The 16,159-nt window shown below is 47.9% G+C and overlaps 1 protein-coding gene across 17 annotated transcripts in view; it reads left to right on the top strand.

The window, feature by feature from the left end:
* Window positions 1–16,159, top strand: part of LOC138629219 (R3H domain-containing protein 1-like) — a 131,890-nt gene that overhangs the window by 3,844 nt on the left and 111,887 nt on the right. For 12 of the 17 annotated variants that reach the window (XM_069712754.1, XM_069712755.1, XM_069712759.1 and 9 more), the window contains exons 2-5: window positions 4,360–4,513; window positions 8,448–8,639; window positions 12,245–12,262; window positions 12,826–12,915. The exons of 1 other annotated variant lie outside the window; for it this stretch is intronic. In XM_069712754.1, the coding sequence (XP_069568855.1) occupies window positions 8,481–8,639; window positions 12,245–12,262; window positions 12,826–12,915 (267 nt within the window). In that variant the 5' untranslated portion in view covers window positions 4,360–4,513; window positions 8,448–8,480. The remainder of the gene's footprint in view (window positions 1–4,359; window positions 4,514–8,447; window positions 8,640–12,244; window positions 12,263–12,825; window positions 12,916–16,159) is intronic. 4 more of the 17 variants (XM_069712756.1, XM_069712758.1, XM_069712760.1 and 1 more) reach the window with 4 other exon arrangements.

Below are 16,159 nucleotides of genomic sequence, written 5' to 3' on the forward strand. Positions count from 1 at the left end.
ACATGAGATTTTGGTGTTGCTGTCAGTGCCGAGCTGAGCCAGAGCTTTTCCCCGGCTAGTTTGCCAGCGCCGCTTCTGCTTTTCATTACGCGGATAATTAACCGAGATCAGCCAATAAGAGGCTTCGCTCTGCATTGTTCTGCAGCCAAGCTGTCTCCCCCTGTTTGTTCTGCAGGTGTTTGTCTGCAAATGGACTTTTAATGACTCGGGCAGACTTTTGTTTTGAGTTGCTCCTCTCTCATAAGACTTTGTAGATTAAAAACTGCAAGACTTGCACGTTATGTTTTTCTGTGTTTATTGTTTCTAGTCTTAATTGCCTCGATTGATATTCCCCGGAAGCTCTCCTGTGGGATAGGTAATGGATTACCTACACGCTCTGCTGTGGATTTAATTTATTAATGCTGGCTGGCTGCGCCTGTGCTGCGCCTTATGCGACCTGGAGGCAAAGCGAGCAGCGCAATTAGAGGCTCATTTGTGCCTGTTTATGTTTTTTTCTGTTAATGCCTTCTGAGCTATTACAGGCACTTCCTTAAACTGACGCCGCCTGAGTCGGCCTGAAATTGAGGCAAGCAGTGTATGAAAGTGATATAATTTCATAGGCTTTACCCCTAATCGTTTTCTGGTCCAATTATACAGCTCCCCTGTCAGTGCTTTCCTTGCTTTGCAATTAACAGAAATGGGTAGAAAATGGGAGATTAGTTACTCGGTTAATCAAAACACCGAAATCAATTTTATTGCAACGGCGTGAATGTGAACCGGCATCAGTAACCTAATTAACTGTTTGTTTGATGCTTGATTTTATTCGTCAGGGCGCACGTCCTGCAATCTGCAGACTTATTCCAAATCTCTCTTTTTGTCCTCGGTTTGTTTGGAAGTCGTAAATTAATTGCGCAGCCGGGGGAATGTTTGCCTTTTTTTTTTTTTTTTTTTTTTTTCCCCTCTCATGTGTTTTCTGTGGTTTTGAATGTACAGTTGGAGTAATCGGCCAAACACAAGTGGCAATTTTGTATTCTGAAAAAAATAGCGAGCAGGTGACACAAAGCAGACGTGACATTACCTTCGTAACCGTGTCTCAGCTTTTGTCTCGCACTGCCCCGCTGACGAGAGCTTCCGTTTAGTATTCTACATCTGTGCAGACAATATCCCAGCTGCTTGGCACCGCTTCCTACCGTTGTCCTTGCGAAAAAAACAAAAACACCCAAAAAAAAGCACACAAAAAAACAAGCTCAGCAGCAGCAGTAAAGCTTGATTTATTTTTCTGCGGCCGCGTGCAGAAAGATACTGCTTATGGCTGAGACGCTTACAGAAACCATCAGCGGATTTTCTTTTCGTGATCGCACACGGGCCGGTGAAGGTGATGGCTTGTTCCCCGCCGCCCCTTCTTTGACTCATCTCCTCGTTCTCTGCCGAGAATAGAGCCGGGGATCTAGAGTAGCAGGTAGAGGGAGGGATTGAGGGCCCTTCACCTCCAGTTGAGCTGGTTATAGCCCAGACAAGTGTCCTGATCCGTGCAGAGCCGAGCAGAACAGAGCGGAGGTGTGGGAGGGAAAGGTCAGCCTTTTTGCAAGAGAGAGGCAGGTGAGTGTGTGTGTGTGTGTGTGTGTGTGTGTGTGCGCGCGCGCGCGCTCGTGTGAAGGGGAAAGAAAAATAAGTGCACTGGAGGGTGCTTTGCTCGCCCCGTTCCTTGTGTGTGCGCGCGCCATCACCGGCAGGCTATTCTGCGATAGATAGATAGATAGAGAAATTTCTCATTAGCTTGCCGTCGAACATAATTGTCCGTGAGAGCCCGGCGCGTGATTAACTCGGCTCAGTTGACGGCCACCCCCATGACCCCACTGTGGTTTCTTTTTCTTTCGAGAATTAATTTCCATCAGAATATATGTGCAGAGGAGAGTGTGTGTGTGTGTGTGTGTGTGTGTGTGTGTGTGTGTGTGTGTGTGTGTGTGTGTGTGTGTGTGTGTGTGTGTGTGTGTGTGTGTGTTTCTACGTGTGCACGTGTGGTTGTCTGGTTACACCAATCCAGCTGTTACTCTTGATCATTATTGGCGTCGTACTTGCGACGACAACTAATTATTTCCACGTTGACTGCAGTCTGACTCTTGTAGCTGCATTTTTATACACTCATGAATGAATATGTTGTGTGCTAATGGGCAGGTATGACGCGCTGTGTGTGTGTGTGTGTGTATGTGTATGTCATCGATTGTGGCGATAGAGGTGGCGTGACACCGAACGACTCCTGAGGGAGCCCCTTTAAGGTGGCTGCGCTCTGCGGCGACTGTAATACCAATGAACCACTCCCTGTCAGCTACGGCACAATACTGGAGGAAGCACAGGCAGCCGGAGCATCTCTACAAGTTCACTGCTCTGTGTGCGTGTGCGTGTTTTGCAGTGCGAGGGCGTGTTCGAAGATGTTGAGCGCCTATCAAACAGTGATGCTCCCCTGTCTATGTCTTGTCAAAACATTTTGGGGGGGGGGGGTTTGCATTGTTTGCCCCATTAGCATTCAGTGTACACACACACACACACACAGAGGCTCAGCATGAAGTCCTGCAGCCATTCAGCTAAGCCGCGGCTGCACTGTCCGCTGAGCAGCTCTGGTCATAAAACCTGGAGCGCCCACGGCCAGACTGAGCCGCACCACTGTCAGAGCAACTTTTACACTCTGTGTGTGTGTGTGCGTGTGATAGCTGCAGGACCAGCCCTGAATTACAGAGCAGGCTCCACATTTTTTTAGATATTTTTTTCCTTTTCAGACATTTAGCTGGCACTCCTTCTTCGCAGCGGCTCGAATTGGCACCACTTCTGCTCTCGACTAGCAGCGACGAGGGGCACAAGTCTGGAGCCCCGGCACCGAGATGATACTCCCTGTCACACATGAACAAGCATGTAAAAAAAAAAAAAAAAAAAAAGTGGCCGGGTGCATTGAGAAATGAGATAAGAGCCTAAAGGAAGAGCAGAGGGGGTGATGATAAGAGCATCTCAGAACAGAAAAGAAAAAGATACCGGCGACTCGGAGGGTAGAGCTCTGAGAGTGGCAAACACCGTAATAGATTACCTGCTACAAGCTGCATATATTAGGCTGCACTCTCCTCAGCGGTGATGAACGGATGCTGCCTCGAGCATCACTCTGGAGAAATTGACCAAAATGCCAATTAGAAACAGCCGATATTGAAGTTTGAAGCCGGAAGGAGGACATTTTCTCTTTCGATTGTAAATAACACGAAGCAGTTAAAGTCAGCGTCATCTAAGTGTGGCGCTCTGGCTCGCGGGGGGAAAGATTATAAAGTGGGCAGGGATTCCACTTGACCTTTGTTTTGTTTTTGTTTTTTCGGGCTGGCACCGAGGTCGCAGTAAGACCATGTTGGGAGCAGCAGCCACACCTTGGCACAGCCGGGTGCCAGAGTCAGCGTGGCACCTCGCCCGCTCACTGAGACGGAGATTAGGAGAGGCGGCGAGGAGCCCGGGCGTGGGTCAGCCGCAGGAGAGTCTACAGCAGCGAGTGATTCGATCCGATCGGACAAATCACGACGTCTGAGATTATATTATTCGCAATTTTCTGACATTTTAAAGGCCGGTCGATCAATCGAGGGACGGCGGAAGCAACCGGATGATTAATTGAAATGCAAATGAGCCTCATCTGACGTGTCGCAGCCTCATTTGGCAGCTGCACCCAACTTGCAGCCAGTAAAACGAGCCAACAAAGTCCCACACTCAACAACAGAGGAGGAACGCAGCTGATTCAGGCAGCCGATCAGCACGGGTGAGGGAGGGGAGGGGGGCACAGATTTTAGTAATGAAGCTGGAAATCACGCTTTTCTTTTCCCCCTCAGCATCGTGTCAATATTTTTGCAGCTCTGCTTGTCGCCGCTGCCTTTTTCCGGATGTCTGCCCTGCGTCGGCGTCACCCTCGTAGTTCAGCTCGGAAAAGGAATTTGCCGGGAAAATAGAGACGGTTTGAAATTGATGTGCCACCAAATGGCAGAGGATTTTTGAGCTGAGGAATGCTATCTTCCCCCACGCTGCTCTGCGAATTGCTAATGCGTGGTTTTTACGAGGTTGGCAGGGGTGGCTTCTCCCGTTGCCTCCGCCGCACTCCCAATCTCTGTGCTCATCCATTATTTATGGCGCATCGGCACGCAGAGGCCCAGAAATACACACTCGCCACACTTTTACTTTTTCTTTTTTTTTTTTTTTTTTTTATTCCTCCGCCACACAAATATTTTCAGAGTTGCTGACGTCCCGACTTGCCTGTCAGGTCCACGTGACCTCTGGGACAGCGCCGGGCCTCGCCTCTGACCCCTCTCGCCCCACCCCACCCTCCCCTTTGCTAACCCCCGCAATGCCTCTCTTTGGTTGCAGGTCAGCAGGGGTCATGAGGGTGTCGGAGGCCCCGCTCGCTGTCCAGAGCAGCTGAAGCAGACATGGGCAAAGAAGTCTCGGATGGCATCGGTAGGCTCAGCCTCATCACCAGCCACATCCTCCTTTGCCACGACCACCTCTGGCTACGCAACAAGTAGGTGTCCCGTTTTACTTGACGAGAACAGTCGGTCGGAGGGAGTTGACGACGCGCGCAGGGAAACGCATCGCTCTCGCGCGACAGTCGGCGGCCCTCATTCTGCCGTCAGACGGCCTCAGATCGCAGCGAGATTACGCAACAAAAAGAGCGTCAGTCAAACTCCGGGCCGTCACTGTCACGAAATATTAGGTGAATAATTGCAGCTGACGATTTCACTGTTCATTTTTATGCCACTTTGATCGTTCTGCGCCTTATCGCGGTTATATATAGTACTACAATAACAATAATACGCATATATATTGTGACAAAAAGAGCCATTTACAGGATTTAAGCATCGAGACATATAAATAGCGCCATTGGCTTCCAGCTAAAATGTGGCGCTTTGTGTTCGGCTTTGCAACCAAATCAAAGACGTTCACGTCAACGCACGCTCATTGAAATGGGGTCGGTCGGTTATAAGATGCTAAACAGCCGGTGGCGCCAATTCTTCGCTCACCCACCGCAGCGGAGGAAGGAGGCGCCGCATCGTGACGTCATTTAAAAGAGCGCCAGTTGGACACCGACGTCAAAATAGTGCCGGAAATCTGTTTTCATGCAGACGAATGGAAACTATTCCGACGATGAGCTCGGCTCAAATAATCTCAATCGGGCGATTGTGTAATAGTTGCGACAGAACGAGTCAAACCTCAAACACCGGAGAACACAATGGAAATCATCCAGTTGTGTTTGTTTTATGTGTTCATTTTACACACATCCGAGGCTTTTATGTCGAGTTGTTTTTCGTGCACTTGGTCTTATTCTGCTTTTACTTCAACACTTCACTTTTTCTACCTCAGCCAGGTCTAAAAGTCTTCTGGATTTCCCACACGCACTGAAAACGTGCATAAAAAGGGAAAGTCGTTGTAAAAAGCGGTGGACAAAATTAGTACGCGAATAGTTATCCCAAGATCGTCTCCGATGAAATGTATTGATACAATATCTATAATTACCTGGTAAAAATATATCTCGCGTTGCGTAATGTAACACTGCACAGAACTCCTCTTTTTACACGCTCAGTAATCGTTTATCACTTCCTGCCATCGCACACAGACTAAAAGGACGAAAGATAAGCTCCTGATGCTCCTGTTACACCCGAATCTGAGTCTCCATAAAGCACTTTAAACTCAACCCGCTAACAGGAACATCATCAGTGTGATCGCGGTGAGGAGAGGTCTTTTCGATCAGCCGATATAAAACTTCCACTTTTACTGACGTGGATGCTTTTCAGACAGAAAAGCTTTCAAATTTTAAACTCAATAAACTGCAGTAAGATGTTGCTTTTGAAGCGTCAGCACATTTGTAGCCTGAAAGAAGTGAGAAAGCAGCTTAGAAAAGCAGGAGTCAAATCAGATGAATCATCGAGGGGATCATCCACAAAGTCAAGAGAGTCATAAATGCACATACATGTATATTGATGAACGTATACGGGAAATATACGGCGATGTTTTTTTCAGTCTGGCTCATAAGAGGCCAATTTCCTGCTCTCCTAAATTCCTTAATGTACCTCCGAGGAGCAAATGATGATCCGTATTACTTATGCAGTCAAAGCGTCAGGGATTCCAAACAGGCACGCGGCGCAATTACCTCCGCCGCCAGAGACGGGACGGCGCACATTCAAATGCATCAACGTCTGCAGCCAAATTTAGCGCAACACTCGGGTCCCGTGATAAAATGTGTTCGGGAGAACGAGTGATACGGCGAGGGACAAAATGGCCATCCGTCACAAGCCCTGGCTCTTGAAAAATATCTGTCCAATATTGCAAATCTTCAGCGGAGCGACTCGAGAGAGTTCACTCATCAAAATGTCAACAACAGACGCTAAATATTCAAAGGCATGCGCGGCACTCTGGAGTATTAAGCTGTTTTCCTTCAGAATGTAAAAATAATGTAAAGCAGCAGCCGGCGTTGCTTTTGTCAAACCTCTGACAGGTCATTGAAATTCAACATCCGACTCTCTGGCGCCCCGCTGAATTTTTTTTTATTTTTTTAAACGAACCTCTTAGCCCGGCGCTGCATCGGGTTCGCGGCGGAGCCTCGGAGAGGCGCGGACCTCACTCGAAGTCAATTACCTCCGACGCCGAGGAATCCGACGCCATCTCTTTTTAAGGCCTCTCGCTCGCTGTGTCAGCTCTTCTGGGACGGAGATAAACAATCAAGTGTCGGTGCAGCGATCAGATAGGAAAATGTCTCTGATCACAAACAGGCTGAAGCCCTCTCCCCCTTACCCCCCCCCCCCCCGCACCACACACACACACACACACACACACACACACACGCAGCCGCTCGCACCGGAGTCGGCGCTGTCATGTGCGGCTCCAGTCTTGATGCGCAAAGTGAATTTGATGAGCCCCGTTTCTAATTAACCTATTAATCATAGCTCTCATGTAGCAGATGTCGGCCCTCCCCTCCGGTGAGTGTGCGTGTGTGTGTGTGTGTGTGTGTGTGTGTGTGTGTGTGTGTGTGTGTGTGTGTGTGTGTGTGTGTGTGTGTGTGTGTGTGTGTGTGTGTGTGTGTTTGTGACGCTGCATGGGGGCCCGGCTGCATAATGAGGGCGTATCAGCAGGACGAACTCGCACCGGGACTTCGACATTGGGAGGTCGCGGCATTACACCGGCGTACAAGGCGACGGTGCAAGGCAACTTATGTTCCGCGTAGGGCGCTTTTATTTTGAAAAGCCCATTTTTATTATGCTGAATTCGGCGGATTTAACTTTAGTTGAGGCATTAAAGTACCTCCAATCTTTTTCGTGTTAAATCGGCACACTGACCTTTTTCTTTTTTTTTTCTTCTTTTTTTTTTAATATCTTTCTGCTGAGACATTATGTTTCCACACTTTGTGCTGCCGAGAGAAGTTTTTCGACGACCGCACGCGAAGTATTCCATTAAAAACTTTCTCTTTGGGACGTCAATCGATTAAAAATTCTATTTAATAATAGAATTGAATATGATTGAGGCTGTTCCACAGTTTTGCTGACTGTAAATCCCGAATCGTAATTTGTAAATAACACCGAATGGAGTTTAATCTTAAATCTGCATTTGCTTCACACGGTGACCGGGAGGTTTTTCCAGCTGCTCTGAAACAACACTTCGGTGCCAAAAGAAACGCCGCTGTCCAAATCTGTTGTCTCAGAGGAGCAAGCTGTCCTCCCGCTGCGTCTCGTCCAGTCCCGTCCATTGTCTCAAGCCGAACAGCTGCAGAGCTGCGAGACGGACGACCGCAGACACCAACTGCCTCCTCTCCTCTTTACTGCCGCCTGCTAATGCAAAGAGCAGCGACTCCAACGACCGCGGCACGAACAGCTGCAACCTCGACTGGCGCGAAGTCCCAAAAGAAGCCTCGCATTTGACTTCATTCGATCATTTCATTTAAGACGGCAGTTGTTACGCGGGCGCATCTCATTCCGACGACGTACAGATTAGTTGTCGATCGTTTAAATATTTTGGAAGTCAATTTTGCCGGTGCCGCGGAGGATTAGCGCAATGCTAACATTAGCCGCCAGCTGCAAACGGGGTTTTTTTTCCACACGCCTCTCCTCGAGTGCTCCTACTAAGGAATGTCATTTTGGATCACGAAACGGCAGCCTTACGCTGCGCGGCCGGCAAAGAACGGGAACCTCTGGCACAGCCTTCTGCAATCGCGGGCTTTCTCAGCTGTCAAACACAGGTGTGAGTGATAACGACTTGAGGCCGTCAGCGTTTGTCCAGCGTTAACTACTCAATCTGCTCCTCGCGTCAACGGTCTGTTGAGGCTCAATCGCAGTTATCAATGTATCGCTGTGTGATAACTTGTCGAATAAACATTTATTAAACATAAAACTGTGTAGCCTCTCCTTCCTGCGCAGACCCGTCACAGAGAACCGCCTCTCACGGACCCGTCATCCCTGTCTTTGCAGGTTCTCCGTATTCGCCAGCAGTAAGACTTTGCGATGAGAATGTCCGATACCGTCGACACTGAAACGATGAAGGTTTCCGAGGCCGCCGACACGGTGTCACCCGCGAATGACAACGCCACCAAGTCCGAGGCCTCCGAGCAGAACCGGAGCGGCAGAGACGAGCAGGGCAGCAACAACAAGAGGGACGCACAGGTAAAGAACTCGTCCACACTCACCCGAGAAAAAACAAAAAACAAAGACCTCTGACCGGTATGTTAGAGATCGAACGACGAGCGCTTTTGTGACAGGAAGCGTCGGTTCCAGATCGTCTCTCGGCGTCCCGACTGGACCCGGAGTCAGTTCAGGACGGCCGACAGCCTCGCTAAAACATTTTCGCTCCATTTCCATGAAAATTCAGTAACAGTCAGCGTCAACCACCTTACCGCCCCGGGGATCTGCTGTCACCCCGCAGCATGCCACATGGTTTTTTTTTTTTTTTTCCTGCCTGCTTCAGGAAAAAAAAAAAAAAGATTCCTGGAAAGTGTCATTTGCACACACTGAAATAATAACGGCAGAGTTTGACTCGCACAGCTCTGAGGTCAGTCAGACTTTCACTACCCGGCCGTGAAGAGCTGCAAAAGATCATCTGATTGTGGAAAGCAGTCGTGTATCTGCCGGGGATTCAGGACAGCTGAGATTACGTTCAGATAAACTGCTAATTAATGAGGTCTCCGTGTCATTGCAACATTGCGCTTTGGGACCCGCAGGAAAATGTGCTAATTTAAAATCAAACCGGTGCCGACTGGTTTTGTGCGAAACGGCGGAACGGACGCTACGAAAATAAAATAGCGAAAAAGCGTGCGAAATCTCTCCCGAGTGCGGTCAAAGAAACAAAATCCAGGGAAAAGGAGAAGGATTGTCTCTTTGGCTGCAGCCTAAAAATAGGATTCAGGCCAATCTGGCCTCGTGGTTGGGAGGCAGGGAGAGCAAGGGAGTCAGGCAGGCAGATAATCGGAGCTCAAATCCTGGCTTATCTACCAACTTCCTGCGTCTGTGTTACCCCCGAGGAACAGAATGACACCAGCGTGGTGGGGAACGGCAGGGGGGGGAAGGGGTAGGGGGGGGGGAACACAGGAGGCGGCGAAGAGGGAGGGAGGTGTGGGTGGAGAGGTTGTAAGAAGGGAGGGATTAGGGAGAGGAGGAAGGTGGAAGAACACGAGAGACAAGGTGTTGAACAATGACGGCGAGAAAAGGGAAGCGGAGGCGACAAAGAAGCAGGAAGATGAAAGTGTGGCTCTTTAAATTATTCTTATCAACTAGAGAGGGGGGGAAGAAAAAAAAATCCTGCTAACTATCAGCTGAGGGGACGTGTAGTCAGTCAGAATAACTACTGACTGCAGTAGAGAGCTGCAATTTGAACACCAAGCAACTTTTGAAAGATATAACGATACAATATTCTTTTTGGACATTAATCGTTCACCTCGAAAGCAATAAAACGCACAATTCAGCACATTTAATGGTTCCGCTGCCGTAGCCTCGCTTCATCTGGGATGACCATTAGCTTCTGGTGGCTAATTGGAGGTAGATATTGCTTTAGAGCAGCTCTTGTCTACTTGTACTGCTGTTGCCCACTATTTTAGCTCGTTGTAATGACCGCTCGCCGCCACAGTGGCCGCTGTTCTGCGTAAAATGCATCGCCTCGTTCTTTGTCGCTGTTTTTTAACGGGGAAAATAAATTCACTGACGCTGAGCAGTTAGCACATTTCTCCGCCTCAAATCTACTTTGTCATAATATTTGGATAAGAAAATAGGTTTAAACCGGTGAAATCAGGACACTTCGATTAATATCGCTGACTCCCACGAATCTGCCTTTGCGCCTCCGTTTTTAGCACCGAACTCAAAACCGTGTCCTCCTCCCTTCACGTCTCACCTTAAATTGACTTTGCGTGTTTCTGCCGCGTCCTCCTGTGTGTTTTCTTGTGACCTCTACAAATGTAGGTTACTCCTCAATTTTTTTTTTTTTTTTCTCCTCCCTAGAACTCACCCTGACATAATTATTTTACGGTCGCGTGAATGCCGAGATACGCTGACGGGCACCGCCACCTCCGACCTCTCCCGCTTGCAATTTTCAGCGGCGGAGGAGGTGAAGCTAATTCTGCGTAAGGGCGCCGGTTAAACTGCCTGAAATGTTTCATTGTGGGAGAAAGAGAGGAGGTGGGGGGAAACGGGGGAGGAGGAGGCGGCGGTAGCCTCGAACACGGCAGGGAGGGCATTCCGTCAGAGGTAAGAGAGGGGGAGGAAAAGACCGGTGACTTTGCCGCCATCTGCCTCCAGCTCTCCCGGCTCCGTCCTCTGCGGCAGGACAGGTGGCTGGTGGCCGCCCTACTTCTGCTGACTTCAGCCCTTTCCCTTTCCCTCCCCCCCCTCCCCCCTCCCCACGCACACTTTTTTTCCCATTCCTTTATCTCATGCAGGCATTGTTCATTCCCCACCGGCCCCACGCCGCTCAATTAGCCGGTGTAGCGGTGCGCTCACAAGTCCCAGCCCTCTCCTCCCCCTCCCCTCTCTGTCCCCCACCCCCACCCCGCCCCGCCCCCTTCCTCCTCCTCCCCCGCCTCCACATCCATATTACCTGATATAGAAAGGGGGGCAGGTCACCGGCGTCGGAGATGGTCGAACAGCGGCCCATTTCAATTTTTTATAGGTGTTATTTGGCCCTCGAGCTCAATGAGGCAGGGGAGGGGTTGTCCTTTTGATTTTTAGAGGACAGGTGGGAAGGACAAAGCTGTGTGTGTGTGTGTGCGCGTGTGTGTGTGTGTGTGTGTGTGTGTGTGTGTGTGGGTACATGGGTACATGTTGGGATTAGGAAGCAGAGGACTGGGCTCTGTTACAATTTCGACTGAAATGGCTCCTGCCAGGTCCCTCCACCCTCCCTCCCTGCCTTCCCCCTCCTCCCACTCCCCTATGCGTGCTACTGAGAGACCTTCTGTTTATATACGCGCACACACACACACACACACACACACACACACACACACAGCCACTAGTGCGTGAAGCGCAGAGGCACCGAGCTGTCTCACACACTGTTGGGTGGCCGGCCTCTTTCTCTCTCTTTCTCCCTCTCCCTCTCTTCGTCCTCCTCTTCCTCTCTTTCTGCTTTCTGCACCTCACATGACACATGACAGCTAAATGGAACCGGGAGCACCGCATACAACCGACCCGAATCCCTCGCAGCCAAAATGTCTGGCTTTTTTTGTGTGTGCTCTGCAACGTGTGTGTGTGTGTGTGTGTGTGTGTGTGTGTGTGTGTGTGTTTTGAGTGTGTGTGTGTGTGTGTGTAAAAATCAAGGGGCCCTACAGTGCGACCACTTTGGTAGCATATGCTCTGTAGAAATTAATTTGCGCTCCGCGGAGGAACGGTGAATGTTCCGATTTCAACATTGCAGAAGGCAATTCTTTTTTTCTTTTTTTTTTTTTTTTTTTTTTTTTGCAAATCAATGCCACTAAATTAAATTTCTCAGTTTGGGAACAGACACCAGAAGGAGGTTATTACTTGTATTCATGTATTTTGTTGTTGTTGTTGTCGTCGTGCTAGTATGGATTGTTTTTTAGCTGCCCGAGCTCTTTTGCAGAGGGAGAAGCGCACGCACGCACAAAATAAAAAAAATATAGGCCAGTCATATTTAATTCACAATTCTCCACCTTTTTTTTTCTCTCTCTCCTTCCTCTTCAAACTACTGTGGTCTGTTTGATTTTTTTTTTTTTTATAAATATATATTTCCCCCCCCCCACCTGCATCCCTCCCTTACCTATGGACAGCCTGTGAAGTACTCCAAGGTACGGTACGCTCGATGTGCATGCTGTACGAGGACGCTGCAGCCTGTCTCGTGTGCACTTGGATTGTTTGCTTGGATTGAGCTGGAAAAAGTTGTACCCGTGTTTTTCCCCCTGTCAGATGTCTTAAATTACTCCACTGCAATATGTTGAGATGTGAATGGGGTGGGGGGCTGATTGACAGTCAGTTTGGACGTTTCCTTATGTGCCTGCTGCATTGCTGTTCCCCTCAAGAAAGATATGAGAAGGCTTTTGTGGAAATATACTGTTTCTTTTTTCTTTTCTTTTTTTCTTTACTCTGATTAGGTTATTTGAGAAGTTTTAAGAATCTCAGTCACTCAGGAAAAACGATACGTCAACCGAGATATGAATTGTTGAATCTTTACGATTTGCTTGCAAGAAATATTTGTGCTCTTTGGCTGTTTTTTGATTTTCTAAATTTGACTGTTTTCCTTTGGCTTGTCACTGTGATGCGTGAAGACATTGATGCAGTCGTCGTGCCTGTGTGTGTGTGTGTGTGTGCATGGTTTTTTAACTGTGCCCACCTACCCCCCTCCCTCCGTTAGTCCAACACCAGGCTAAAGCTGGTGCGGAGCCTGGCAGTGTGTGAAGAGTCCTTCCCTTACTCTTTTCCCGAGCCTTCAGCAGCACCGCAGGTAAAACTCTCCCCGAGTGTGTTCACGCGAGTGAGATGTGCCGTTTTTGTGATCCGACAGTCAGTACCAGCAGAATATTATCGCGAATACGGTGATCGCAGTTGTTACGTAGACCGTACATAAAGGTGGACGTAGCGAAGCCAACGCAGAAGCGCCTTAACGCGCAGTACCGCCGAGGGCCACTAGGGGCTCCCTTCTGAAAACGTCTGGTTCCAATACACTTCCATTCAAAAAGCATCAGCTCCTCTCAGGAAATACAAAGTCCTTACGATGTCATTCACTGATTTCAGTCCTTCTGATCAGTGTTGTGGTGCTCCTTCTGAAAATATATCTGTAATTAATTCGATATTAGCCCTCAAAGAGAGCTATGTCTGCAGGCGTGCCCGGTTTGATTGACAGGCCTGGGGTGCAGTCAGGGTTTCTTTTGGCCAACGCTGTTGTTTTCTTCTTCTCCTCCGTGGTGGTTTGATAGCACCCGGCTGGAGAATTAGCACCACCACCTGTTTATCTTCATATAATTGCATAGCTGAAGTGGATTTAAGCATTCATTCGTATGTTCTTTTGCTGATTTTCTGGCAAATACTAGTTTAACTTTTGCTAATTTTGAATGAAATCTCAATGTCACATCTATATGCAACTATTAACACTTAAAAGAAATCAGGACATGAATTTAAAAAAAAAACCAAGAGTGGGCGCATAGAAACTGGAAGAAACAAGACATTTAAAGTAACTTAAACTTTAAACAACCCTTTTGCGAAATGTTTTTCAGTACGTTTGAGCCACGTTTAAGAAAGCTGCAGGTCACCGTTCATTTTTTTAATAGGATCCAAAAAAGGGCAAATTTACTGTATTACAGCTCTAATAGTCATATGTTTGGAGCTTTTTATGAATATTGTGATATTTTTGGGCCGCGTTCAAACGTGAAAACCGGCGCATCTGTGACCGTCACCCCGCTCTGTTCACACGGAGCACAGTCGACCGCGAAACCCACGTCGGTCACCTCATCGAGCCCAGTGCGATGCAGAGAGCTCCTCCGATTCATCTGCAGGCCTCACGCTCACAAAGTGCTGACCCGGGATCAGTTCTTCATCTCAGCTCATTACAACTGAGCAGATAGACCCGCGACGCTTGATTAGCGGCCTTTCGTCTGACAGCTATGATTAAATACCTGGCCAGTTCTGCTTGATAAAAACATCACATCATCAGAACAGAAAGCTCAGAGCTACGGATGTCGGCTTTTTTTTTTTTTTTTTTTCGTGTGTGTTTTTTTTTTTTTGCGTTTTTTTTTTTTTACGCTGTATCTCGGGCCAAAAAACCCGATCAAACTTTCTCCATTACATGCTGCCCTGCACAGCCCCTGGCATGCTTTCACTCACACGCGCGCGCGCACACACAGGTGTGTCCGGTCCGGGCGTTTCAGCCAGTCAGCACCGAGCCGCATAACCAGAGGGGGGGGGGGTGTTATTCCCACAACGGTCTCGCATCGTCTGCACTCACACGACGTCCCGTATTACCGCCATCAATCATGTCGGGGAAATTACAATTTCCTCACGTCAGCTACGGAGAGCTGTGGAGCGCCCTAATTGAATACTCCTGATATTTTCTCCCCCTCGCTCCCGTTTATTGGCCCCGGAGTCGAGGACTCCTTCCGCGGTGGACTTAACCTGGAGGGGGTGACGTAAAGCAATAAAGAAGAAAAAAGAACAGAGTAGAGGAGACAAGGGACAGGTGTAACACTGTTTAGCATTTTCCCAATAAGTCAAAACACATTTACACCGGGATAGCCAAGTTACAAACTTTAGTGTATCAGCCGCTTAAACAGGGACGCATGCAATGTAACATAACTAAAATATACATAATGAATCAATCAAATACTCAAAAATGAAAGACATTATCTATCATTTACGTCGTAGTGACCGTTTGACAAAATCACGAATCACTAGGCCGATATTTTCAACCGAATACCTTGAAATCGATATCGTACGGATGAAAAAAATATTGACACGATGAGATCACGTGTGTTTCTACAGACTATGATCATCGTGCAACAGATTACCATTCATTTAAAAAGTAATTCAGTGCGTGTAGGTCACGGGTTCACCTCGCGTGAGCTCGCTTGACCGCTAGATTGACACGGTATACATTTCTATTTTGAGCCCAGAAAACAGGGACTCTAATAATGTTTATCCAAAAAATAAATGCGATTAAAAAAAAAAAGAAGAAAAGAAACATATTTACCCCCCCAAAAAAACTACCTTTGCTTGTAATTTTTTCCACGAGAATCACATGTGGCTCATTTTTTGTAAGCGAGACATTGTCATATGCCTCCCCCCTCCCCTCTCCCTCCTCCCACCTACACATTGTATGATTCTCACTCAAAACGTTCATGATCATCAAATCGGTCCCATTGTTCTCCATTTCACGTTACTGTCTCTCCGCTGTCAGACAAGGGAGGAAAAAACAAAAGGGCAGATCTATAAGCTGTCCAAGCCATCGCCTGCCTGTCAATTCCCATCAATGGCCGAACCGTCGGGGGGGGTGGGGGGGGGGCCTCCGTGCAAACGCCGCACTTTTTTTTTTTTTTTTTTTTTTTTTTTTCTTGTTGTTTGTTTCAGACTGACAGCCTGTTCATTACACATTCACAAGACCGTCACTTTCACGCTGTTTTTTTTTTTTTTTTCTTCTTCTTCTTCTTCTTCGTCGTCGTCGTCTTCTTCTTCTTCTTTCCTTTATCTCGAGGTAAATGCATGTCAGGAAACAAATGAGGCATCTCGCAACAGCTGCACATCAACCGGGGCGGCTTCCGTGTGATGCCGAGGGTGGCATTAAGTAGCAAACATCAGCGCTCCTTCCTTGCCAGGGAAAGGAAGAAAAAAAGAAAGGGAAAAAAAAAAAAAAGTCCTTTTTTTGCTTTGACAAACACACACAACCTCGCTGTCACTTCCACGACACACAATCCCAGACTCATTTTCGCTTTTCTCGCCTTCTCGCGCAGGCAATTAGTCAGTCACATTTCTCATTAGCATATTACATTTTCCCATATATTCAGACGAAGGAGAACGTCTCATTATCTGGCTCCGCAGCTGTTACGGGGATCAAACTCGTGACCTTATTTTATTTTTTTTTTTTTTTTTTTTTTCCAGTTATGAGCTCCTTCTCCCAGCACTCAAGTCACCCCGTCTCTCATTCATTCATTCTTTTCTTTTTCTTTTTTTTTTTTCCCCCTCTCGCAAGACTCTGATGT

The sequence above is a fragment of the Brachyistius frenatus genome, unplaced genomic scaffold (assembly GCF_029030835.1).
Source record: "Brachyistius frenatus isolate BFR_SWC_R1_liver_20210118 unplaced genomic scaffold, ASM2903083v1 Contig_112, whole genome shotgun sequence".
NCBI classification, from domain to species: Eukaryota; Metazoa; Chordata; class Actinopteri; family Embiotocidae; genus Brachyistius; species Brachyistius frenatus.